A 27,889-nucleotide genomic window follows, 5' to 3' on the forward strand; every position below is an offset into this window, starting at 1 on the left:
TGCTGAGAAATCAGTTTAACTGATTTCTCACGCAACGCGCGCCCCCTCCTGCTTCCGCGCGGACGCGCCCTCACGCCGCATGAACGCGAACACTGCCTGTCTGTTCGCTCAGCGTGCGGATGCGTCTGCATGGTCTGTGGCACCATGGCCCCAGCCTAAGTGACATCAGGATCCTGGTCTACAATCGTGACGGGGCGGAGGTTTGCTACTCTTTGACGGGCTCCAGCCGGAGGGGGTCTGGCGGTGTAAGAGAGTTTGCTCCCGTGTGTTCTTCTTTATAGCCCTGTGGGTCCTGTGCTACGGCCATTGATACAAATCGTGATTGGATACTCTTGCTGCAACTGAGGTTAAAGGCTCCCGCCTGGACCAGAGGCGGCATATGCTGAGGGATCCCCACGAAGCAAGTCATCGATTTCCAGAGTGGTAACATGTACTTTAAACATGCCCTGCTTATTTGACTAATCTTCTTGTACGTGCAATCGTTACACTTTATATTGTCACAATATAATTACAGCTCAACCCCGTTATAGCGCGATCAGGGTTTCCGTGAGGACTTACCCGCATCTGCAGCTCCCTCCCTGCTTCATCAGCTTCCGGCGAGGGTGGTGTGAGTGTTTTGTTTAAATAGGGCTCTTGTTGCTTGTCCTTTCCCCTATGGCTTTTGACAACCAAAGATTGCATCTCCCAGCATGCTCGCTGCCTGACAGAGCCTCGTGATTTGTTATTAAAGTTTGCCCCCCCCCAAAAAATGTATTTTTTGGGCAAACTTTAATAAAAAATCACGAGGCTCTGTCAGGCAGCAAGCATGCTGGGAGATGTAGTCTTTGGGTGTCAAAAGCCATAGGGGAAAGGATAAGCAACGAGCCCTATTTAAACAAAACAAAACACACAGACTCACACTCGCCCAAAGCTGATGAAGCAGGGTTAGAGCTGCAGATGCGGATAAGTCCTCGCGGAACCCCTGATCGCGGCGGCCATTTTTTTAACGCGATCCCGGTTATAACGCTGTCTCATAATGTGGACCCCGAGTACCGCGTTATAACAGGGTTCAGCTGTACTTACGCTATGAGAGTCGTGCGCTTTGTTTTTTCTCTTTTACAGACCCACTGTTTCCCAAGAGACTTACCGTGTTCATTCACCTCCAGGGGAAACAAAATAGTGGTTTCACTCTCCCAACTCCCGTGGCTAAATAGGAAACCACAACATCTTTGCTTGCGACTTCCTATTGGCCCCCCGTGCCTTTACTAGTAAATATTTCCCGACCCAGGGCTGAAAATAGCATGGTTCAGTGCCAGAGACCACGGGTTCCCATCCTTTGAAGTATAAAGCGTTGTCAAATGGGCATGATTGCTGCTTTAACAAGGCCCCATAGAGTCATTACCACCACAAATTTGTAAAAGTGCACAGCAACACACAGGATAGGGAACAATCCCTGTACAGAAATCCTATGAGAAACCTAAGGCTTTTGTACTGGTCCTCAAATGGGCGTACCAAAAAGAATGCCAAAATTCCTAACATTCTTTAACAACGTAAACAAAAGATCTAACATTAAAAAAAAGTAAGTTAAAAAATAATAAAGTTACTTTTTCTGAGACACATGCTCAATCATTTTTCAGTCACCCCAAAAAACTACAAATAAGTCAACTAATCAGCATGTGCAACCGTTTGGGCTGAGGTCTTTGGCGGGGAAAGGCACATGCATCACTTACCTTTATTGCTCCAGGTGTGAGGCTGCTGCAGTTAGCAGTTGGGCTTGTGAATGAGTTGTTGAGGCTATTTAAAGGACGTCCTTCCACTTCTGCCAGCATACACTCCTGGTAAAGAGGAGACTTCACAAAGCGAGCATAGCTGTCAAACTTCATCAAGTTGAAAATCTGAGGTAATTGAAAGGATTAATGTTAGTCTTGATCCCCTTTCCCCCCCAAAAAAAATTGGACCAAAACACAATGTTTTTAAAAAGTCATGTCAAGTTAAGTGAACATTCAAGCTGGAGGAGCTACCGTCACTGTGAGTTGACATAGATGAAGTGAAAATGTTATGGACGGCACACTAAATGCAACTTCTTTTTACAAATCTTCACTTATTAGCCATGCCCTAAATAAATGACCCAACTCATGTACAGCAAGATGAACAGCGTTTTTATTGCAATTCCCTCTGGCAGTAAAAGAGTTATGCATTTATTTTACTAGATACCCACAAAACTGGACAATAGCAAAACTAAGAATTTCTAATCTTAGCCCCCCACAAAAAATATTCTATTATAAGCCCACACTCGTGCAACAAAAAATGATAACATATTTGTCAAAATCAAATTGTCATATCTGATGTAATTTGCTAAAGCATTTAGATATAACCACGACGAGTTACTTTCCTTTTTCAAACTACCTATTCGCACACCTATCCCTGCTTCCCTTTGCAACTAGTACCATGTGTGTACATGTCACTTTCTCATTCCATGTGCTCTCTGCTAGCATCCAGGTCCTTCACTTTCTGGGTTAATTCAGTCACTTAGCAGATAGAGGCTCTAACCTGCAGCTGCTGCACTCTGAACATATCATTAGACGGTGTTCCCAGCATTTCCTCTGTAATAAGGGCCTGACGATCAACATTGACTGGACACAAGGAGGTGCTAGAGAGGTATTCATTGTAGATCCTCCGAGCCTCTTGGGAAAGCTGACACAATGACAAAGTAGAGGAGAACATTTTAATAACCTTAACTTTTATTAACCATTCTTTACAATTGAACAAAGTATATAGGAAGTTCACATTAATGTGCATAAAATAAGATATTGCTGCTCCAAACTTGACAAAGACTGTGGGGCCTATTCTATAAGTCTTCATTAAAAAAAATCGCCGGGCCGTTTAATTGGCTAGTTTTTTGAGCGTTGCTATCACGGTATTCAGAAAGCCTCGATTACCTGTGATAGCAAAATCCCCAAAACGGGCGAGTTAGCCGCTAAGGTAATAAAGTTGCCTGTAAATGCATTTTTATTGCATGTGATTCATGTCGGGGGTCCCCGGTGCTGATATTAATGGGTATCAGCTCCAGAGACTTCTGGCATCAATCCCATGCAGAAAAAAAGCATTTTTTTTTCTAAGTCCTGTCTCGTTGCCTCTCGGCAGCTTCTCACCAGCCTCACGCCAGCTTTTCCTGGCGTGAGGATTTTGGGAGAAACTCGCCATTCTAGAGCCGCGATTCGCCTCGATAAGCTAATCATGGTTTCTAGAATTGCACGAGTTTCAAAACATGCCGATAAGTGGCTTATCGCCGGTCACCCGGTGATTTTTTTATGACGGCTGAAAAATGTGGCGATTCATGCCTTTATTGCCCACTTATCGAGGCTTACTGAATAGCAGTAAGCATTTTGGCCGATAAGTGCTCGATGGGCGTATCAAGGCTTATAGAATAGGACCCTGTATGTTTAGTCTTCTAATTTTCTGAATATATGGAGCGCACAACAATTATGTAGTGTAGTACAGAGACTCTGAGACCAAGTGAAACGTGCCGACCGGAGATTCCAGAAGTGACGTGGGACGCCGGTCCGAGACGATCGAAGAGGTCAGAGTGAGGTCCTCCTGATACTGTTGTAGATCAAGTATAATTTGTACATTAATGTATCCAGGGGCGTAACTACACTACTGCATAACCCTGTAATTCAGGGGGGCCTGAGAGCAGGGCGACCCAGGCACTGAAAGTTGGGCATGGCCAAAGGTCAGGCCCAACCTCCACTTCAGGATGTTGGGGCCTTTGTCTGCTGTGGAACCCTCATGGCAAGAGCGCCCCCTCCACCCTGTTGCTGTACCCGTCTCCTGGTCGGTACCAGAAGTTGAGCCTGCCTAGATATCGGGCCCAACTTCTGCATCCGCCCGTGTAGCCCCAGCTTCCCGCCAACTCGCCTCCGTCCCACATTGCTCATAAGGCACGCTAAGAAGGGGGGGGGGGGATTGAGGGAAAGAGAGGAGGATTGAGTGTGAGGAGAGGAAGGGGTGATTGAGTGTGAGATGAAGGGGGAATTGAGTAAGAGGAAGGTGGAATTGAGTGTGAGAGTTAGAGAGGGGGGGGGGAAGTAGGAGAGTTAGAGAGGAGGGGGGAGGAGAGAGAGTTAGAAAGATGGGAAAGTGAGATAGAGTGTGAGTGTTAGGGAGGAAGGGGAGAAAGAGAAAGTTAGAAATTGTTGGGGAGATAGAGTTAGAGATTAAGGGGGAAGGGGAGCAAGTTAGAGAGGAGGGGAGGGTTAGAATGAAGGGTGAAAGTTAGAGAGAAGGGTAGAAGAATTAGAGACGGGCGTGAGGAGAGTTAGAGGAGGAGAGAGAGACAATTTGCAGGGGGTCCAAACATTGTAGTTATGCCACTGCTTGTATCTTACTTGCAAAATGTGAGTGATTACTCTTTTCATACAATTTGAAGACATTTTACATACTTCATCACACTATGTTGTGCTTCTCGGATTTTCTTTGAACGAGTTGCTGATTGAATATATAAAGATCCTGGACAACAGTAAAACCACAAAAAAAACTTTAAAAAAAATCACTTTATTTCTGATTTCATGTGCGTGAATACATTGGACTCTACACTTCTGCACTAATCATAGATGCACTACACTAGATAATTGTTGCGCGCTCACATATTCAGAAAGTTAAAATTAATATCCAAAGTGACATCGACATAATGTACACCGTCACCGCAAAGTTATTATCAGACTTATGAAGACATTATTAAATGCAGAACAGTGCACTTCCCTATATATTTATTTATACATTATATATTTCAAATACAAGTAACATACAAATACAGCTGGGTTTTAATCCACTAGACTTTGTTTAACCTCTTAAATGCTGCAATGCACATAGCGTATTTCAACACCAGGGGGGGTTATGCACACACTAAAGTAGAAACCTAATTTTGCGTTTGTAGGGGTTTCCATGGTAGCTATTTCAACCCATCACTTGCACACAGCATTTCTGGAATGGAAAATCGCACAAAGATGACAAAAACTGATTTTTAAGAATGGGACAAGCAGACTCAAATGGGGTTACTCGGTAATCAGCAATAGTGCCAATCGGGGAGCACTATTGCACAGAAACTCCCATGATCTTCAATTCGAGTTTCCGTGATATTGTGGTTCAATATCCTGCATAGTTCAATAGACATGTGTGAATGTCTTCAATTTTACTTTGCTCATTGTTTTGCCTTAAGGTGCAATTTTTTGTAAAATTTTCATGAACGTTCACACTTGCTTGGGAATGCACAAAAATGCAACACTTTCTACCTAAAGATAAGTAGGATATTCTCTATATGTAAGAATGTAGAATCGCAAAATGTAATGTGATCTTCGTCCAGTACAAGTTTTTAGGTACAACGTAAGAAATATCTTGCTATGAAAATCGGATGCAAATGTAACGTGGAAAAGAAAAATTGTAAGACCCTGCAAAAACCAATAAAAAAGATTGAATTAAAAACGCTAATTTTTCATCAGAAATCCAAAGGAAAAACACTCCAACGCACAGCCAGAAATAGAGTGGGTCCCAAGCGAAAAATGCTAGTAAAATAAAATCTTTATTGATCCATGTTAAAAAACGGAGGATAAAGTATCAGCAGGTACGAAACGCGTAGGAGGGTACTTACCTCCGTTTTTTAACATGGACCAATAAAGATTATATTTTACTAGCATTTTTCGCTTGGGACCCACTCTATTTCTGGCTGTGCGTTGGAGTGTTTTTCCTTTGGATTTCTGCTCATTCTCCTGGTTGCACGCCTACCAAGATACACAGGACTGGGGCAATTATATGTGAGTACACCATTACTTTATGTCTATTTAGGACTCTCCCAATGAGGTTTTAGGTCTGATTTTTTTCAATCTCAGCCTTTAACCTTCAGGGACAGAGATACCCTATTTTTGATTATACAGTTACTGAAGTGTTATGGTCATTGCTTATATACCTCACTAGCCCCAGTTACCTATCCTTTGCATCTTTATAAATGACTTATGCTACTATTGAATCAAGACTGGACACAAATGTTGGAGCGCATATCACTAACCTGTTCTAAATTTTCATCAGCTCTGCATGCAATTTGCAATGTACATTGACTTAGCAATTTATTTGCACATTCTGACTGGCTTGCGAAGTTCAGTAACAAATTCTGTGAAGGCTGACATGCAGTTTTGACTGATTATATTGCATGCATGCTTTTTACTGCTGCTGGTTCTAGGATATCAAGATTAAGTTTATTACTTTCCCTGGCATTTATAATTACCATAGTTTTATATGGTTTTAGTCTTTATACATAGACATTTTATATTAAATTGATAGTAACATTATGTATTAATAATTGTGTTATGGTTTTGTGTTTGTTTAGTGTTTGTTTTGTTTCATACTGTCAGTGTTTTACGGTTTTAATAGCATGTGTGTCATATAGCACACTGATTGGATAGCTATTTGCAAAGTGCCATTCCCATAGGCTGATATTATTTCCAAGAAGGGTACTTAACTAGTGCCATGGGAACTGTTAGACCAATACCCTGAGGAAGTGTCGTTCTGACACAAAACGCGTCGCGTGAGGTCATAGGCAGCGACGGAGGGTTCGTGACGACGGAGATTGGAGATACTGGGTTGGCTGATAATCATCACGTAAGCCCTCACTCTCCGTTCTCTAAGATCTTTGGACTTAACAAGTGCCTTGGTTCACTGAGGCTTGCCCTCTGGTACTGCTGTGTGTTGTGTGACAAATTGGATATTGTGATCCGGTCTTAATTTGAAGTATGTTGTACATGTAATAGTGTACATATAAATTGTGTTTGATAGTACATATTGTCTCTGTGTTTTCTATCATGCGCCACCTTTTTTTAAAATTTTATGTGGATTTTGCCCCGCTGATCACGGGAGATTGGGAGCTGCATGGAGGATCACATAGGCAGTGAGGAGAGGGGAAGCGGAGGACAGCGCACACTAATTCCATTTCATAGCTTGCGAACTTCACTCATATTTGCCTGGCTTGTGTGTATATATATGTAGCGGACATGTAAAATGGCGTCAGTCATCTCTCCTGCTGACAGTAAGGCCTGGTAAGTTGTGGGCATGCCAGCAGTAATTATGGAGGTTTGCCCTCACACCCTGGTGGAGTGCCCTGTGTATGGATGGGAGTGGTCACATGCTCTGACTCCATGGTTAGTGATGTCAGAGGTGTGTCAGCTTCCAGAGTATACATAAGGCACAGCACTGAGCCTAAAGTTAGTTCTGCACAGATCTACGTTCAGTTCAGCCAGAGTTCTATCTGTGTTCTGCAGGAGTTCTGTCAGAGATCTGCAGCCTAGTTCAAGTACTAGCCTAAGAGACTGAGAGTTATGTACTAGTAACCATAGAGGAGACTGTGTCCAGGGACCTGGCACAAGGCAGTGATCCCTGCGGGGATAGGGAATCCCTATTTAAGGAGAGATACACCTTTTAAAGGGAGGCACTGACTGCAGAATGAGTGGCTAGGAAAATACTGCGAGGGGCAGCTAGCCCACATCACCAATAAAGATGTTCTCATTCACAAACCCTCTCGTGTACATGTGTGGAGTGAATGTACAGAGAGGAGCACCACGGAGGAGTTCCTCAACAGGATCATCCCCTTGCGGACACAGGGACCCTGATGAGGTGGAGGCGCTGCACTGGAACTAGGTGAGACTCAGCACACTACCTCAGCTGCCTGTCTGGACGGGTCCTCCCCACACACCATCATGCGGGAGACTCAGGAGTCCTGTTGCCAACAGGTGCACCACCAGACACTACCACACTGTAATGGGGGCCGGTTAGACCACAGGGGCCAATGTGAGATTGGGTGGGTCAGGCCGGGCCACAAACACCGTTACACACATATATATATATATATATATATATATATATATATATATGTGTGTGTGTGTGTGTGTGTGTGTGTATGCATATACACACACATGCACAGTGACCTGTTCCACATAAGTGTTAATAACTGCATTGGTCCTCTAAATTAAGGGTGCGCAAAGTTTTCTTCCTGCGCCCCCCTGCCTGCTCGTGCCCCCCTCCCCTGCTTGGCTCCGGCGTCAAATGACACTGCGGGGTCATGTGGCATCACGTTGCTATGGCAACACAATGTCATTTGACGCCGGGTTGCCCTGACGACGCTTCGCTGGAAGGCAAGGTAAGTGAAGTTACAGGGGCCTCACACGATCCCCGGCATTTAATTTAAATGCCTTCGGGGATGCGCAGGGAATCGGTAACCACCGCGCACCCCCCCAGAAAATCTCAGGCCCCTCGTCCCTCACTTTGTGCACCCCTGCTCTAAATCACTGTTTTACAAACCCCTCCTCGTGACCCGCGGCCACACCAGGTTTCTGTCTAGTTTCAGGAAACCAAACTTTAAAAAAAACAAAGGGCAGGTGTTAAGATTTGACACACACCCAGGAAACCTTCTCTACTCTACCTCAGCAGTAACGTCCTCTGAGAGATTTGAGTTGCTACTCTGAGGCTAACCGCTGAACTGTCACAAAGGTCCCGCCACGGTGAAATGAAAGAAAACAAGACAGAGGTCATGAAACACATTCATGAAATGTTTCAGATAATCTCCTCCTTGCATCTATGTACAAGGATAGCGCTTCACATAAGTAATACACGTGTCATAATAATATAACACATAATGGGAATAAACGCTTGAGACATAAAAGTAACATTAGGAAAAGGAAGCCCTGCCTCAAAGAGCTTACAATCTAATTTGTAAGTAGGAAGAACATACAGAGACAATAGGAAGGTGTTCTGGTAAGTGTGCCTGTCAGGGGCAAGGTCGATGTATGAGGTGTAAAGTATGAGCCACAGTGCTACCCATATGCTTCGTGGTGTTTTAAAAAAGGTCTTAGAAGGTGAATAGAGAGGGTGTTGGTCGGATATTGAGGGGAAGAACATTCCAGGGGCATAGGGCTGTGAATGAGAAAGGTTTTAGGGGGAGAGGGCTTCAGATACAAAAGGGTTAGAGAGAAGACATCCTTGAGCAGAACGCAAGAGTCGGGATGGTGCATAGCGATAAATTAGGGCTGAGATGTAAGAAGGGGCAGAAGAGTGTATAGTTATAAAAACGAGGAGGAGAGGGATTTAAGCAGGAGAGACGCTGAGACAGATTTAGAAGAGAGTAAAGCGATTCAAGCAGAAGAGTTTAGGATAGATTGTAGAAGAGACAGGTAAGAGGCAGGAAGGCTGGACAGCAGAAGGTTACACTAGTCGAGATGGGAGAGAATGAGGGCCTGCGTTAAGAGTTTTAGCAGTAGAGCGACAGAGGAAAGGGCGTATCTTTGCAATGTAACGTTCTCACTTTTTAATGCCTTCTATTTCCCTCACTAGATATCACTTATAGCCCGTATATAACTTCCTATGCTATATTCCCCACCTCAGTCTTTTATGATAATAATCTGCTGCTTACCATTTCCTATCTCTCTGCATATCCACTGACTGCTTCCTCCATCCCCTGATCTTTATCAGCAATACAAAAAACAAAAATAGGAGCGCAGGAAAACGAAACCAAAAGAAGCCAGAATTAATACATATATTTTTATCAAGAAAAATAATTCATCATACAAAAATACACATAATCTAACAATATATAATTAACCTTGTCTATAATGACACAAATAGATTGCACCAGAACCCTAGCCCCATAGGAATAAGGGATGTAAACACCCAAATGCACAACCCCTAGTTGTAACAGGGAGGGAGAAGTGCTAGGAATGCAAGATGTTGAAGATTAAAAGACCTTAAGCACTAAAATTCTCCTTTGTGCTCCTCGTGGCAAACAGGGCTCCAACAGCAACACAAACTGACCGTCGTCACGGCCGTGCGTCGCTGCGTAATGACGTCACCAACGCGTTTAGTGTCACATGACACGTCATCAGGGCTTGGACATAGACTCTCAGAGAGGCACTAATATACCTCCCCTGGTTCCTATGTTAACCAATAAGGAACCTTGTCTTATTGCAGGCTGTCAGCCATCCAATCAATTGCTCACATACAAAATGAACATACATAAACATTAACAATATACCAAATTGCTAATAACGAATATAAAAATAATGATAAATACATAACACATTCAAAAATTAAAAATAAAACCACACTCAAAATAATGAACTATAATTAATTCAAAATAACACATAGAAATAAAAAACACTTAAATTTGAACCAGAATAATGACTCTTAATTAGTCTATTATTACTCATCTTGCAACATACTTATAATGAATTTATATGTGACTAATTAAGAGTCATTATTCTGGTTCAATTTTAAGTGTTTTTTATTTCTATGTGTTATTTTGAATTAATTATAGTTCATTATTTTGAGTGTGGTTTTATTTTTATTTTTTGTAAGTGTTATGTATTTATCATAATTTTTATATTCTTTATTAGCAATTTGGTATATTGTTGATGTTTATGTATGTTCATTTTGTATGTGAGCAGTTGATTGGATGGCTGACAGCCTGCAATAAGACAAGGTTCCTTATTGGTTAACATAGGAACCAGGAGAGGTATATTAGTGCCTCTCTGAGAGTCTATGGCCAAGCCCTGACGAAGTGTCATGTGACACGAAACGCGTTGGTGACGTCATTACGCAGCGACGCACGGCCGTGACGACAGTCTGTTTGTGTTGCTGTTGGAGCCCTGCTTGCCACGAGGAGCACAATGGAGAATTTTAGTGCTTAAGGTCTGTTTATCTTCAACATCTTGCATTCCTAGCACTTCTCCCTCCCTGTTACAACTAGGGGTTGTGCATTTGGGTGTTTACATCCCTTATTCCTATGTGGCCAGGGCTCTGGTGCAATCTATTTGTGTCATTATAGACAAGGTTAATTATATATTGTTGGATTATGTGTATTTTTGTATGATGAATTATTTTTCTTGATAAAAATATATGTATTAATTCTGGCTTCTTTTGGTTTCATTTTCCTGCGCTCCTATTTTTGTTTTTTGTATTGCTGAGTATGCCCCGCTGATCACGGGAGATTGGGAGCTGCGGGGTGACACCGGGTAGCTGAGAGAGGGGGGTCGTTTGGAGAGACAGCGCGCTCAATACAATATTTTCTTTATCAGCACTAACCTGATGCTTTTTTTTACTTGGTAAAAAACTATTTAGTAAAGTAGTACTGCTTAATATGAGCGAGGCCAATGCGCTCCAAAAATCTAATCTTTCAATCCAAATTGTAATTTACGCGCACATTCTGTGCACAATTACATGTGGACTAACACAGCTACCACAACCTCATTTGGATCGCCTCTAAATAAAGAATGTGCAGGTAAAATAAATGGGAACTTTTGAGGAGAGTAAAATCTGCCAAAATGTGACTTACTTGCTCAGAGTAATCAGCGGGGATGTACTGGAACTTCTCACACGCTTTCCAGAAAAATATATTCTCTGCACTGTATTCTTTCTTCAGGAACTCCTGCAAACAAGGGAAGGATTTTTGAAGCTGAAGAATAAAAATAATCTACTGGCGAAAGGAGGACACTACAACCAACACAGGCAATGAAACAAATATTCAAAGGGATTATGAACCCTATTCAATATGCTGTAAATCCATCTCCCCCACGCTCAAGAAGATTTCTGCTCCTGTGTACTGAATAGAGCTGAAATATTTCTGCGCATGGGCTGCACAGCATATTGAATAAGGGCGTATGTATCACGCCACCAAAATATGTGCCGTGCAGAAAGCCAAACATTTCTTCTTGCGTCCATCAGCGTCCAAGTAAACTGTCAGTAACTTGGACAGTTTTAATATACATTTTATGCAGACCTGTTAGCCAGAACCATGTCATAATACGCTTAGACCAGGGGTGGGCAAAATACGTCCCGTGGGCCACATCCGGCCAGGCCAAATTATTTTATCCAGCCTGCCACAGCTATGGTCCCCCTCTCTCCACACACCCTCCCCAGGCCCTACCTAGGGTTGCCAGGTGTCCAGTATTGAACTGGACTGTCCTGTTTTTGGGCACTGTCTAGTAAAAAGTTAGAGGTAATACTGGCCATGTATGTGTCTGGTATTACTTTTCTGGACATACTGTAGTGACCTGATGGGCTTAGGGGTCCACGGGATTTCCCTGAGCAGGGAGGGAGCAGGGCTATTGCTTGAAGGTTGGGCAGGTTCCTCCATCCTGATTGGCTGAATAACCCAAGAGCAGCAGCCAATCAGGAGGAAGTGTAAGGAGACTGGGGTTGGGGCCAAGGAGAGAAGGAAACAGCATGGAGTGGAGAGAGGTGTGTGTGTCGAGTGCATCGCACCTTTCACCATTGTGTTCAGTATTTTTGGAGAAGCCACCTGGCAACCCTAGCCCCACCTGTGGTGCAGGGCCATACTTGGTGGCAGAGTAAGCCCACCCAGGTGGTCCTAACACGGAAGTTAGGCCAGACCAGAAGTTGGACCCAAATTCCGTAATCACCGCCTGGTTGGGCTCCCTTGTTTGCTCCCGCGTAAGGACCTGCACCACAGGTAGGGCCCCAGGGGAGAGAGAAGGTGGTGGAAAAGAGAATAAAAAGGAGAGAGTGAGGGGGGGAGAGAGAGGAGAGAGGGGGAGAGAGAGAAGGGATGGGGAAGTAAGAGAGCAGGGGGAGGGAAGTGAGAGAGAAGGGAAAAGGGAAGAAAGAGAGAAGGGGAAGGGAGAGAAAAGGGGGAAAGGAAGTGAGAGAGAAGGATGGAAGGGAGAGAGAAGGGGGGAGCGAAAGGAGAAAGAAGGGGCAAGGAAGGGAGAGAAGGGGCAGAGAACAGGGAGAGCAGGGGGCAGAGAAGGGGAGCAGGGAAGGGGAAGAGGGAAGGGGTAGTGAGAGAGAGAATGGGGTGAGAGAGAAGTTGGGGAAGAAGAGTAAGAAATAAAGGGAGGAGTGAGAGAAAAGGGTGAAGAAAGAGTAGAGGGAAAGAGTGAGAGAGAAGGGGGAGTAGAAGAAAGGATGGGGAATAGTGAGAGAAAGCAGGGGGGACAGTGAGGGGTTAAGAGAGTTAGGCTGTGCTTATAGTTCCGGCGACGGCGACATCACGGCAAATCAAATGCATTGCCGCCGTCGTGTGCGCATATAGTAAGCGCGACGGATTGGTCGCGATCGCTGGAAGTCATCTCTATTTGATTTTCCCGCGATCGTCGCCTGACCGTCGCGTTGCCATCGCCGGACTATAAGCGCAGCCTTGGAAGGGAATAAGAGGGAGCATGTAGGGGAGATGCAGGTGAGAAGAAGAATATGTAAGGGAGAAGTTGGAGAGGAGGGGATCATGTAGGGTAGAAACTGGTGAGGAGGGGAGGGTGTGGGGGAAAAGCTGGACATGAGGGGAGCATGTGGGGGAGAACCTGGTGAGGAGGGCATGTGGAGGAGGATCTGTTGAGGGCCTAAAGTGTGTGGCACGCAAAGCTTACCAAAGCTTGTGAAGTGGCCTGCCAGCCAGGGCCGGTTTTAGAAGTCTCCTACCCATAGGCACTTACCTTTTTGCCACCCTGGCCTCCTCCTCTTGCAGCGTCCCAATGTCACGTGGCGACGCGTTTCCAACGTGTGATGTCCCATTGTTATGGCAACACGTCACCATGTGACGTTGCGGCGTCATTTGTCACAGCAGGAGGAGTAGAGCGACGCTGCAGGAGGAGGTAAGAGACCTTTACAGAAGCCCCATGCTCTCCCCCGGCAATCAGTTTAATTGTTGTGGGGAAGAGAGAGAGCATCTGTAACCACAGCACCGCCCCCCCCCCCCCCTCTCCTTCCCACGGTTTTCAAGCTCTATGCCTGGGCCTAGTAGCCCTATGTGTAAATATCGTCCTGCTGCCAGCCACAATAATTCCCTGCCCTTGACCATTCCAATTTTATTGCTGCAAAAGACATTCAGAAATAGTTTTTTTCCCATTATAATGTGTGTTGGCTAACTCTTCCTAATACTTCATATGCATACGTGTTCACTGATTAAAGTCAGTGCATGGTAACTTTGGACTCTTACATTGAGTATCATTCCCCAAAATGACTTTTGTTGTTGTTTGATACAAATCCCACCGTTTCCTGTACATTTTCATGGTTTTTTTTTTCCTTTTAATTTCCTCACAACAAAATATAGATGTGTATGTTGAGGAGTAAGCATGATTTGATCATTGTACAGTGCAAGGTGGGGACACTTCTTCCACAACACATTCTCTTCAGAGAGCACAGGCGGGGAGGTCACTAATGTGTACTGAGAGATCCCAACTGATCATATACTGTATACTGCAAACGTATTCACTAACACTTTGTAGCCTTATATAGTAACTGGCATTCCAACAGTAGGAGTGTTGTGCTCTTGGATCTGATGCACAGAGACACATGCATGCGTCACTCCTTTCTAACTCCACCTATGTGCACTCCCCAAATCACAAGCCAGTGCACAGGGGCCCATTAGGAACCAAGTTCCTTGACACATTGCCGCTAAAAGAAAAAGGGTGCATTTCTACATGCTAATTTGTATCCAAAATAGCCTTGATACTGTACATATACTTCTTTTACTCAGACAGACATTTACCTAATACGGGACAAGCTATAGTGCATGTACTTGGTTAATATTAGTGTTGTTTTTCTATGCATTCAGTTGGTATTGCTCTGTAAATTAAGTTGATATTTTTATTATTTTTAAGAGTCTTGCTAAAATATATTGAATGCCTTATCTGAGGTCCCAACAGTCAGATCAAAAGACAGTTGATTGTACGGTAATAATCAAAAACTTTTGTCTAACTTTGCTTCTGATAACAAGTTGGATAATGCAGTAAACACAACCCGATAAAAAGGAATGGTGTGTGTAAAAATAATAATAATGTACACAGGATCCCTCTCATTCTTCTTTATGAGGTTTAATACAGGCATACCCCACATTAACGTACGCAATGGGACCAGAGCATGTATGTAAAGCGAAAATGTACTTAAAGTGAAGCACTACCTTTTCCCCACTTATCAATGCACGTACTGTACTACAATTGTCATATACGTGCATAGCTGATGTAAATAATACATGTGTAACAGGCTCTATAATCTCCCCGCTTGCGCACAGCTTCGGTGCAGGTTGGGAGACGGTATTGCTGTTCAGGACATGCTGACAGGCGCATGCGCGAGCTGCCGTTTGCCTACTGAACGATATGTCCTTACTCGCGAGTGTACTTAAAGTGAGTGTCCTTAAACCGGGGTATGCCTGTACAGTGTTTTGGGGCTTGGACTGAAGGACAAGCTTAGCGGTAATAGCAGTGCCTTTGAAGGTGGTGAATATGGTCTGAATAAAACAATTAGTTCCTTTTGACATTGGGGAAGTTACGTTCTCTCCAATACTGGAACCAAATATTAGATTTAATTTTTTTTCACATACCGTAAAATAATCAACCCCAAGTGGATCCTGAAGAAGCCTTTCAAATGATACTGCCCAGCTGGCCACTGATCGTTCTCTTGCAAGTCCAGCAGTATGGGCACTAGGTAAGCTGTTCAGACTCTGGTCACTCCCTCGTCCATCTAGCTCAGAGCTATTTAATTCTATAAAACAGAGATATCAATGTTAGAGTAAAACTGCATTCACATCAATATACTTACTGTATTTCCTCACTCTTGTCTAATTCAATTACTGCTATTTGCCACAAAGAAGCAGGCACTGTTCCAAATGAATTCAGGATATATCCCATTCATAATATACCACTTAATAATTGTGAAATAATCTACTCACCTTTACTAGTCTTATGACTTCGAAATAAAGGGAACCGCCACAAACGTGAGATACACAAATGCGATGAGTGAAACATTTTTCTGTACAAAGCACCCACAGCAACGATAGACCTCCTTTCATTTGTACAGTACAATGAGAAGTAGCACGTGAACAACAAATAGGAAGAGAACCAGTGAAACCGCATCGTTGTCTGTCCAACTCAAAGCAGATAAGAAGGTAGACGTGGCATGTCACGAATAGGAAAAGGGCCTTGTTTGTTTCTACTTTTTATCTCCAAAACACTGTTAGAACAATGTCTGGAAACAATAGTTTGTGTTTCACGGAGAGAGGTTGCTGAGAGATGGTCAGCAGGCATTTGTTCTATTCTGCCTCAGGCAAAGAAGTCACCTTTTCAAGGCCTTTGAGTGCATTTCCCGTAGTGCTTCTGCTTGTTATAGGTGATGAACATAGATGATTTAATCACATCACAATCCTTAATAATAAGAGCTACCATCCATCTATGCTGTCGCATTTTGCTTCTTACTGGCTTATAAGCCAATTCTCAGTTTTGGGACAACCAATATTAAACAGAAGGCCAAGACCATCAAAGTTTGGGGAATTTCTATTCACATTTTTAGTATCCAAATTTCTAAATTTGTATCGGTTTAGCAAAATAATGATTCATTTTGGGACAAATTCCAGAAAATGGTAATGTTTTGCATGCTCAGAACAGATGCTGCAGCCACAATTGTACAAAAGGTATAGGATGTGGCACTGTAATTTCACAAATCAGTATATCATTTCATAATAATATCAAGCAAAAAATGCACATATGTATCAAAAATAACTGTCTCACTGTGCATTTCCCCTATGTCTATGTACACAGTGTATCCCCGCAGTGGGAACAAGGTCATTTTGCCGCCTTTAACTCTCGATTGCCACGGAAGCCTTCCCACACATTATTTTATAATGCAGGACTCTCTGGCAGCGAAGGGAATAAGCACACATGTCCCTGCACAATATCAGCCATTCAATTCTGCCTTACCAAGTACCCCCCTCAGAAATGTCTCTAAAGTGGGCCTACATGCTAACGCAATTTCCTCATATAGCAATGTGTTGCAGTTTACTATACATAGATCATTACAAGGACAGTGTAATAACCATAAAGAATAAACATCCTAGTCATAACGGCTGTGTGGTGCATTGGTGCCAGCCACTATACTAGTATGTCCATTCAATTGCTATTTACACACGCATATATACCATAGCTTTGCCTTCCCCCTCCCATCAAACAAACGGAAGAAAACTTTTTTCCTGATTGCCCCCAAGTGCCTTACTTCTTTACACATGTACGTGTGTGACTCACCTCCATCCGAAACCGCCAGCACCTGAAAAAACAATACAGTGATCAGTGAGGTCCAAATGGGAAAAAATAACCACCTTCTCATTTCTCCAGCACATGCACTGATTCGTGCTTTGGTGTATCTGTCACTCATAAATAACCCACTGTATGTCTCTATTCTAGGACTTGTTAGCATTACAATGTGCTTTAATATATGCTTACAAGTAAATAGATAAAAATCACAATTGCAACTCCACTGCTAGAATGCATTATGCAAATGCTAATCTATTCTAATGCTGGTATTAGCACATACCAAGAAAACATTAACAGCCAAAATGTGGAATCAATATGTGGAATTTTGGTAGTTAGTGTTGTCTCCTCACCACCCTGTTATTGTATAGCTTCATCTCATATCCTTTGCCAGTTTCAGTGTCTTTACTCACTGAGCAACTCCTTCAGCCCCCATGTGATATGTAAATGAGCACACAGTGTCACCTTTTGCTTGAAATCCATTTTAACATGGACCCCCATAAGCTTATGCCTGCCACATCACACAGCGTTTCAGCACAGCCTGGGTTAAAGTGCATAGCCAGTAAACCTACTCACAGACAGCTTTTTCAACCTTTTGCGTAAGGCTGGTTATACTGGCTATGCAACATGAAGGTGTGATAGATTTCAACCACACATTAAATACGCTGTGGTGGGTACAAAAGTGACAAAAACCGCTCCACCATAGAGCAAACAGATACATTTTTTTTATTATTATTATTTTGAGGGTGAATACACATGAGAGTATGTACCATATCTACCAGACCACTGTAGACCCTATGGACAAACTGGAATTAAATATAACCCTAGCCACAACAGAAGGAGTCATATAAATATATAGAAGTATATAGGTGGCACTGTGTGCTCATTTGCATGTAATTTCCCAGAGTCCTTTGCTGCAGTGGAAGCAGACCTGTCTAAGACATGTGTAGTCATGTGTAAATTTGGTGTACATATCTCCTTCATACTGGCAGTAATCCTGGTAAGTATGCAGGGTTGCCAGTAACAATCATGGAGGTTTGCCCTCACACCCTAGTGAGGTGTCAAATGTAACAAGGGAAGTGACAACATGCTCTGTGTCCACTGTTAGTGACACAGAGGGCTGTCTTTTCTGAGTCTATATAAGACACTACACTGCCAAAAGTTAGTGTGTTAGCCTAAGGGCACGTGTTCAGTCTGTGTTCTGACTGTGTTCAGGAGAGTCATGTGGAGGTCTGCAACAGTGTTGCAGTGCAAGAGCTGTGAGTCTGTGCAGCTCAAGTGGCAGAGAGAGACAAGCTGGTGAATCTCCCTTAGGGGAGAGGTGGAGAGCCACTCTATTGAGAGAGAAGGAACCTTCCCAATTGAGTGCAGCAAAGAGATGAGCGGCTAGGACGACCGCTATGAGGGGCAGTCTGCCTGAACATGCAATAAAGATGCCCAGTTTCACAAGATCCTTGCTGTGTGAGAGTGAAGTTATTACACAGAAGGAGGCACCCAGAAGGAGGTCCCCATCAAGACACTTCTCCCTGCAGCCGCAGAGATCCTGATGGGGTGGAGGCGCTGCATCGTATGTGAGTAAGACTCAGATCACACTACCTCAGGTGCCTGTCGTGCTGATATCCCCATACCAACCCAGCGGGATACTCTGGAGTCCTGTAAGCCAACAGGTGCACCACACGACATACAGACATGTAATGGGGCCAGTAGACCACAGGGGCCAATGTGAGATTACACACGTGAATGTGCTCAGAAGTAATATTTTTATTTGCTATAGGCTATACGGTGGAGGGTTTTCAGTCACCTTTTCACCCACCATAACATGTAAGCAGCTAGATTGTGTAGAGTTTGTGTCCATATCGAATGAACAGGATGTGTTTCCAAAGTCTGCTTATATCAGGAACAAAAAATAAAGTCCAAAATGCTGCATCAGATCCATCATAAGTCCCTCAAAATAAAGAATTACATAAAGGCTGTAGTAAAGTAAACACTCTACGCGTTTCACCCGTCGGTGGGCTTCTTCCCGGAGTGGTAAAATTTAAAGTGAAGGCGTGCAGTGTTTTATAGGGGATAAAGTAATCAGTTCCAGGTTTGTTCTTATTTTCCTGTCCAATTAAAGATACCTGCTCAGTTGAGCTACGTTTCCTGATATAAGCAGACTTTGGAAACACATCCTGTTCATTCGATATGGACACAAACTCTACGCAATCTAGCTGCAGCTGAGTATTACCCTCCTTACTGTTTGGGCATTACCTGCCCATTCAGTACTGCGCATTGTGGTGTTTTCAATATGTATAACTCTGTTTGCTAACATGTCTTTATTAGATATACTTTTCATTATTTGCTGCATCAGTTCTCATTGATTTCATTTTGGGGAAATGCTGTTCAGGGTATAACTATTATTATTGTTATATTAATTTTTCCCTGTGTGCTTTATCTCCTTTTTTTCCCCCCTTTGTTTTTGGTATACATATCAATTTTTTTTCCTGGCTATATACTGGGTCATTGACTATATACTTTTTCCAACGCAATGATTTATCATTTTTTCATGCATATGTCAGTGGGAATATATTTTGTATTGCCTATTATGTTAGACTAAACTACTTTGTTGTCACTATTTAAATCTCATTTAGACACACTTTAGTTTTTTTTCTTTTTGTAATACTGATAGTATTTGATTAGTAGTCCTCTCTTTATATTTTTGTTACATATATATTTTTATAGGCTGTCTTTACTATTTTCATGTTTTTAAGTTAGTGTGTCTTGTTGTTAAATTAATAAAAGCTTGTTCATTTTTTCTGAATTGGCGGAGCATCTGTTTCTTCTTAACAATCTTTATCTTATAGATTAGTTTAGGTGTAATTTAGAGTGCTACTGAGGGGATTGTCTTTGTCCTTTTCAATTGTGTGTCCTATATAGTTTTTACTATTCCCCAGCACCATCAGGTCCTATTTAATTTATATACTGACTTTATTTGGGGTATATATTTTATTTTACCCTTATAGTTAGTTTTATTAAAGGGCTTGAGTTAACCTTATATACTATGTGTTGAGCAACTTCTCCTTCTGTGTGTTTTGTAAATACATATATATGTAGCAGGCTTCCCCGTAGCCCCCTTACCACCGCGGTAGGCATTACAGAATCGCGCGTGCGCAGTTAAGATAGCGCACGCGGTCCCAATGCTAAAGAGGTCCTGAGTGGACTACAATTCCCAGCAGCCTCTGGGGATTGCCCTTTCACCCACATCACGTGCAGCCAGCCAGCAAATAGGGTTTTGCAGCTTCTCCTGTGGAGGAAGGCTACAATGTTGTGGGGACCACGTTTGGCAGTTGGAGCTGGGAGCAGGAAGGGGGAGGAAGTGTGTAAGGAGCAAGGCTCTTACACTAGGCCAGGATACCCCCAGGTCCCAGGTAGGTCCCACTCCCCACTAGGTTAGTGGGTAAGTTCTTAGGGAAGGACCCTTAGATAGGGATCCTGCCCTTAGGTGCGTGTAAGTCTTGTCAGTGACATAGCTGCCGTGCTGTGTGCTCTGACTAGAAGATACAGTGTGGCCTTAAGTGCAGCCACAGCAGTTAGCTTTGGCTGTGTCAGTGAGAGGCCCCTCATAGGAAGAAGGGGGGTTGCTTTCTAGTTGTTCAGTGTGTGTTATATCACCAGTGCCAGTTGCACGTGGTGAACTGCCAGAGTCTGTGATCAGACAGAAGCTACAGGGAGAGTTCTTCTGCGTGCAGGGACTAGGGTAGAGGTATACCCCAGGGCCCAGTTAGTCCCCTATGACACCAGAGGAAGCTGTATGGTATAGGGTCGGCCATAGGACAGGGACTCCTTCACCATATTAGAGAGCAAGAGGATTTCTGTCTGACAGTACCTGACTGTCAGTACAGCGTGTATCAGAGACTGTGTTCAAGGATCATTCCGGCTGGAGATTCTTTTCCCTGGGGAGTCAACGTGTGCATCCATTCCTGCAGAGAGCAGCGCAGCACGCCGTGGGATCACTGTGCGGTGTTGCTGAGTTCCAAGGATTTTCCTGACCAGGACTGGTCAGGGAGGTAGTATACATTAAGTGCACCACCGGGCCCCAACACAGGGAAGCGCTATCCCTCACACACACTTTCTTTACTGTTGTGGACACTCAAGAGACTGAGGGGAATGTGATGATGGACATGTGGGTGAGGGGATGGTATGCATTCAGAGTGATGCACTGTTATACATATATTGTTTGATGTTATGCAAAGAGAGTGTTATTGAAGTTACAAGTCATGCTCAGTAAATACTGTTTATTCACACGGTGTGTATTTACTGTATGGTTGTTCTGGTGAGGGCACACTCCCACCCCGTTGGGATCCCTCATCAGTGGAGACGCTGCACCGAGTGTAAGTACATACCCCAGGTTCCCCGTGGCGGAAGCTCAGCTCTCCTGGTTGCCAAACAGGTACTGCACCACACTGAGAAGTAGTCAGATACACCTACCTACCCCAATCTCACATAGGGGGGGGGGGAAAGAGGGCTACATATATATACCTGTAAGGATTATGGAGACACGCCGTTCACGGCGTGCCTCCCACTTACCTGCTGCCTCGCTTGACATCATCCTGACTCGCAGGGACGCCGGAGAGAGGCGCGCGAGCCCCTGCACTGTGCGCGCGCGCACACGTTCTTCTCTCTCTTCTGCCCTCGGATCAGGGCGTGGGGGTGCGCACGCAGCCGCAGGCGCTGCTACACAGAGGCGCGGCCACACGGAGGCGCAACCGCCTCTTAAAGGTACAGGTCCCAAGACTGTTGCTGCTATTGAATGCAGCCAGATTGCTGCCCTTTATGCCTCATCTCCTGGGACTCATAAGGGACCTATCCCTGCTACAGCTGGCTCCTTCTACACACCCCTTTATGGCTGCAATCCTATTGGACCCTCACTCCTTTATATACCTGCCAAAATCACTGGTTCTTTGGTTGAGCATAGTACCAGTTGTCCTTACCATTCTCTGCCTCCCTAGTTCTATTTTTACAGATCTCCTCGTGTATCAAACCGGCTTCCGCTACGTCTTCCTGTACCTCTGGCATCCCGAACTCGGCACACGGCAATTCGACTCTCCGCATCTCTGGCATCCCGACCCTGGCTTACGGTAAACGACAACGTCCCTCTCTCTAACCCTGGATTTGGCAAACGGCACTCTCTACCAACCGTACCTCTCCTGCCCCGATCCGGAATCCCTGACCAATCTACTTTCAAGACGTGTCCTCGTGGCTGTGGGTGGTGTTCCTACCTTCCCACCTCAGCACCGTGGTCCTGTCTCGTTTGTGGTGAGCACATCCTAACATTATGCTCAACCCAACAAACATGGACCAAGCTGAGGTGGAGCGGACTTTAAATGCCCATTCTGCTCTGTTTACCAGATTAGAGACTTATTTGGAGCAATCCGATAGATGCTTGGATACCATGCAGCAAAGCCTCCACTCTCTTACTCTTCAGGTCCGAACCCTCACTCGGCAATCTCCTCTCGTGGCACCTACTGCACAGCCTAACCCTTTTTCGTTATCTCCGTTCACTCCGGAACCACGTATTCCGCCACCAAGACATTATGCGGGGGATCCTCAAGGATGTCGGGGATTCATTAACCAATGTCTTGTACAATTTAGGCTCTCTCCCTCTCGCTTTGTGTCTTCTGTCTCCAGGGTCGGCTACATCTACTCCCTTCTCACCGACCAGGCACTGGCGTGGGCCTCTCCCATCTGGGAGCAACAGGGGGCGCTCACACAGGACATCGATCTCTTCGTTGAGGAATTCCGAAGAGTTTTTGACACACCAGCACGAAAGTTAACAGCAGCTTCTGCTCTTCACCACATTAACCAGGGAGACCGTTCGGTTGCTGTATATGCGGTGGAGTTTCGCACTCTTGCTGCTGAAGCAGGTTGGAACGATGACGCCCTATCTTCCGCGTTCTGGCAAGGATTATCGGAGACCCTAAAGGACGAGCTCGCCGCACGAGATCGTCCTACTAACCTAGAGGACTTAATCGCTCTGGCTATTCGGGTGGATCAACGCCTGTTGGAACGTAAATATGAACGTACTCATTATCGTTTAAGGGTTCCAAGAACTCTTGCACCCTCCTTCGTGGCTCCGTCACCTTCTTCCGGGGACATTCCTGAACCCATGCAGTTGGGGGGCAACCGACTATCTCCGGCTGAGAAGTTACGTAGGCGCACGGCCGGTCTTTGCATGTACTGTGGCAATTCCACTCACGCCGTGGCCCAGTGTCCCCTTAAACCGGGAAACGCCAGCTCCCACTGAGATCCGGGAGAGTTTCATTGGGAATACTGACCCCTTCTTCCATCATCCAAAACATCCTACCCACCAGGATAGTCTTACCTATAATACTGTCTGGAGAGGGGTTCCACACCCGGGCACGGGCGTTCATTGATTCCGGTTCGGCAGGTAATTTCATTGATGAAACTTTTGCTAGACAGAACAATATCCCTTTTGTCAACAAGGAGACGCCTGTAGGTCTGGAGGCCATCGATGGTCGACCTCTTAAGCCAGCATTTATCACGCTTCAGACAGTACCTCTCCTACTGCAGTTCGTGGACGTCCATACAGAGATCATTACTCTCGATGTCATCCACACGCCCTCTGCTGAGTTGATTTTGGGTCTTCCCTGGCTTCAACTTCATAATCCTCGCATCGACTGGACGGATCGGGAACCGGTTCAGTGGGCTCCTTCTTGTGCCAAGACATGTACCAGGGTTTTCCAGAGGATTGGAGGAGTGTCTACCATATCCGAGAAGATCAACTCCTTACCTTCTGTGTACTGGGATTTCCGTGACGTATTTGACAAAGCACGGTCTGAGGTACTACCGCCGCACCGCCCGTTTGATTGTCCCATTGACTTACTTCCTGGCGCACCTCTTCCCAGGGGAAGATCTCATCCTCTCTCTCTCCCAGAGACAAAGGCTATGAACACCTACATTGCCGAGAACTTGGAGAGGGGTTTCATCAGGAAGTCTTCCTCCCCGGTCGGAGCAGGTTTTTTCTTTGTCAAGAAGAAGGACGGATCTCTCCGTCCATGCATAGACTATCGGGGTTTGAATAATATCACTCGCAAAAATCGCTACCCCCTGCCTTTGATTCCAGAATTATTCGACCGCCTCCAGGGAGCAACCATCTTTTCTAAATTGGATCTGAGAGGTGCCTACAATTTAGTAAGGATACGAGAGGGGGACGAGTGGAAGACTGCTTTCAACACCCATGACGGCCACTACGAGTATCTTGTTATGCCTTTCGGGTTGTGCAATGCACCAGCAGTTTTCCAGGATTTTGTCAACGAGATCTTTCGGGACATTCTCAACACTTTTCTTATTGTTTATTTAGATGACATCCTCATCTTTTCTAAGACCGCTCAAGATCATATTAAACACGTTCAACAAGTACTATTACGTTTACGGGAGAACCATCTTTTTGCGAAATTGGAGAAGTGCCAGTTCCACCTTAAATCCGTGGCATTTTTGGGTTACGTTATCTCGGATTCCGGTTTCAAAATGGATCCGGAGAAACTTAAAGCTATCTTGGAGTGGCCTCTTCCGACTACTCTCAAAGCCGTGCAACGCTTTTTAGGTTTTGCGAATTATTACCGACGGTTCATCCGCAATTTTTCTGATACCGTATCCCCCATAACCGCCCTCACCAAGAGAGGGGCAGATCCGTCATCATGGTCAGTGACCGCTAAAGAAGCGTTTGAGAGTCTCAAGAAGGCTTTTGTGTCTGCTCCCATCCTCACCCACCCAGATCCTGGACTCCCGTTCACCTTGGAGGTAGATGCCTCGGACATTGGGGCCGGGGCTGTTCTGTCCCAGAGAACTTCTCCGTTAGCCAGACTGCATCCCTGTGCTTTTTTTTCTAAGAAATTCTCTTCCGCTGAACAGAATTATGATGTCGGAAATAGGGAGCTTTTGGCGATCAAATTGGCGTTGGAAGAGTGGAGACATTTCTTAGAGGGTACCGAAACACCTATTACCATCCTTACGGACCATAAGAACCTCCTTTACCTGGAGGGGGCACGTCGGTTGAATGCTCGTCAAGCCCGCTGGGCTTTGTTTTTTTCACGATTTAATTTTCTTATTTCTTTTATTCCTGGCTCCAAGAACCTTAAGGCGGACGCTTTATCTCGACAATTTCTTGCGGATGACAGGTCCGAGGAACAGCTTGAGTCTATTATCCCCTCTAGTTGTATCCTGTCTGCCAACTCCTTTGAGGTCATGAGCAAAATTCAGTCGGAACAGTCACAGACTCCGAGGGGACTCAAGGTTCCGGAGGGAAGACTCTACACGGCATCTCAACACCGCAAGAAGGTTCTCGAGTGGTGTCATTCGTCTAAATCAGCAGGACACCCAGGGATACGGAAGACCAACGATCTAGTTCAACGTACCTTCTGGTGGCCAGAGAGGGCTAAAGACGTAGAGGAGTTTGTCAAAGCATGTAGCATTTGCGCTCGTAACAAGGTACCTCGTGTCAGACCCGCTGGTCTACTCCTTCCATTACCCATTCCAGATCGCCCCTGGAGTCATATCTCTATGGATTTTATTGTGGAACTTCCAGAATCCAAAGGGAAGAATACTATTTTAGTGGTCATCGATCGATTTTCCAAGCAGACGCACCTTGTTCCTTTGAGGGGTCTTCCAAATTCCCCCAGGCTGGCAGATGTGTTTATTCAGGAGATTTTTCGCCTTCACGGAGTTCCTTCTACCATTGTCTCTGACCGGGGCTCGCAATTCGTGTCAAAATTTTGGCGTGCCTTTTCCAAAAGGTTGGGAATCGCTCTTCACTTCTCCTCAGGATACCATCCACAGACCAATGGGCAAACAGAGAGAGTCAATCAAAGCTTAGAACAATATCTCTGATGCTTCATCACGGATACTCAGGAGGACTGGGTGGATCTACTTCCTTGGGCCGAGTTTGTCTTGAACTCTCTCTGCAACGACTCTACCCAAGAATCTCCGTTCTTTATAAATTATGGATTCCATCCTTCCCGGTTACCCTTCTCTTCACTACCATCTGGGGTGCCAGCAGTGGACAAACACGTCTCTCACCTAAAGGTTTTGTGGTCTAAGATACAGGAGAACTTGAGGGTAGCTACAGGGAGACAGAAACTCCAAGCAGATCGCCTTCGACGACAAGTGCCGGAGTTCGTTCCAGGGGACACGGTGTGGCTTTCATCTAGGAATATCCGGTTGAAGGTTCCTACCATGAAGCTTGCTCCCAAGTTCCTCGGTCCCTTTCCCGTGGTTAGGAGGATTAACCCTGTGGCTTACGAACTACGCCTTCCACCTTCTATGAAGATTTCACCAGTTTTTCATGTATCTTTACTCAAACCAGTGTTTCGCAGCTCTCGCTTTTCCAAGAAAACTTCTTCTCCACCTCCGATTATGATTTCGGGTCAACAGGAGTACGAGGTCCAGTTTGTCCTCGATTCAAGAAAGTCCAGAGGAGGAGTACAATACCTGGTTCACTGGAGGGGGTTCGGTCCAGAGGAACGTTCTTGGATTCCTTACCGGGATCTTCACGCACCTCAACTTCTACGGGCTTTTCATCGAAGAAACCCTTCCAAGCCTTATCATGGTCGCCCGGAGGTCGCCCCTGAAGGGGGGGGTACTGTAAGGATTATGGAGACACGCCGTTCACGGCGTGCCTCCCACTTACCTGCTGCCTCGCCTGACATCATCCTGACTCGCAGGGACGCCGGAGAGAGGCGCGCGAGCCCCTGCACTGTGCGCGCGCGCACACGTTCTTTTCTCTCTTCTGCCCTCGGATCAGGGCGTGGGGGTGCGCACGCAGCCGCAGGCGCTGCTACACAGAGGCGCGGCCACACGGAGGCGCAACCGCCTCTTAAAGGTACAGGTCCCAAGACTGTTGCTGCTATTGAATGCAGCCAGATTGCTGCCCTTTATGCCTCATCTGCTGGGACTCATAAGGGACCTATCCCTGCTACAGCTGGCTCCTTCTACACACCCCTTTATGGCTGCAATCCTATTGGACCCTCACTCCTTTATATACCTGCCAAAATCACTGGTTCTTTGGTTGAGCATAGTACCAGTTGTCCTTACCATTCTCTGCCTCCCTAGTTCTATTTTTACAGATCTCCTCGTGTATCAAACCGGCTTCCGCTACGTCTTCCTGTACCTCTGGCATCCCGAACTCGGCACACGGCAATTCGACTCTCCGCATCTCTGGCATCCCGACCCTGGCTTACGGTAAACGACAACGTCCCTCTCTCTAACCCTGGATTTGGCAAACGGCACTCTCTACCAACCGTACCTCTCCTGCCCCGATCCGGAATCCCTGACTAATCTACTTTCAAGACGTGTCCTCGTGGCTGTGGGTGGTGTTCCTACCTTCCCACCTCAGCACCGTGGTCCCGTCTCGTTTGTGGTGAGCACATCCTAACAATACCATACTTTATATAAGTTACTAGCTGAGAGACCCGGCGTTGCCCGGGATGTAATGTTCCCACTCCTCTCTCTCTCCTCTCTCCTCCCCCCTCTCTCTGTTTGTCCCCCATTCACATCAATCCAGTCCCCCCCTCCCTCCTTTACAGCTCTGTTTGTCCCCCTTTACAGCTTCATGCAGTGTGTGTGCGTCAGTCATCAAACACACACAGACTGACTGATGCACACACACACAGTCAGGGGTAGGGGGTGGGGGTGAAGGGCAGGGGTAGGGGGCGGGGGTGAAGGGCAGGGGTAGGGGGTGAAGGGCAGGGGTAGGGGGCGGGTGAAGGGCAGGGGTAGGGGGTGAAGGGCAGGGTTAGGGGTAGGGGGCGGGGGTGAAGGGCAGGGGTAGCGGAGGTGAAGGGCAG

The 27,889-nt window shown here is 45.4% G+C and overlaps 1 protein-coding gene across 6 annotated transcripts in view; it reads right to left on the bottom strand.

Moving 5' to 3' along the window:
* The window catches only part of RGS14 (regulator of G protein signaling 14), a 104,650-nt gene that overhangs the window by 35,745 nt on the left and 41,016 nt on the right, over window positions 1–27,889 (bottom strand). For all 6 annotated transcript variants that reach the window (XM_075600865.1, XM_075600868.1, XM_075600864.1 and 3 more), the window contains 5 exons: window positions 17,043–17,064; window positions 15,350–15,510; window positions 11,348–11,440; window positions 2,530–2,673; window positions 1,710–1,874 (listed from right to left, as the gene is read on the bottom strand). In XM_075600865.1, coding sequence (XP_075456980.1) covers window positions 1,710–1,874; window positions 2,530–2,673; window positions 11,348–11,440; window positions 15,350–15,510; window positions 17,043–17,064 — 585 coding nt within the window. The remainder of the gene's footprint in view (window positions 1–1,709; window positions 1,875–2,529; window positions 2,674–11,347; window positions 11,441–15,349; window positions 15,511–17,042; window positions 17,065–27,889) is intronic.

The sequence above is a fragment of the Ascaphus truei genome, chromosome 5, assembly GCF_040206685.1.
Source record: "Ascaphus truei isolate aAscTru1 chromosome 5, aAscTru1.hap1, whole genome shotgun sequence".
Classification (NCBI taxonomy): Eukaryota; Metazoa; Chordata; class Amphibia; order Anura; family Ascaphidae; genus Ascaphus; species Ascaphus truei.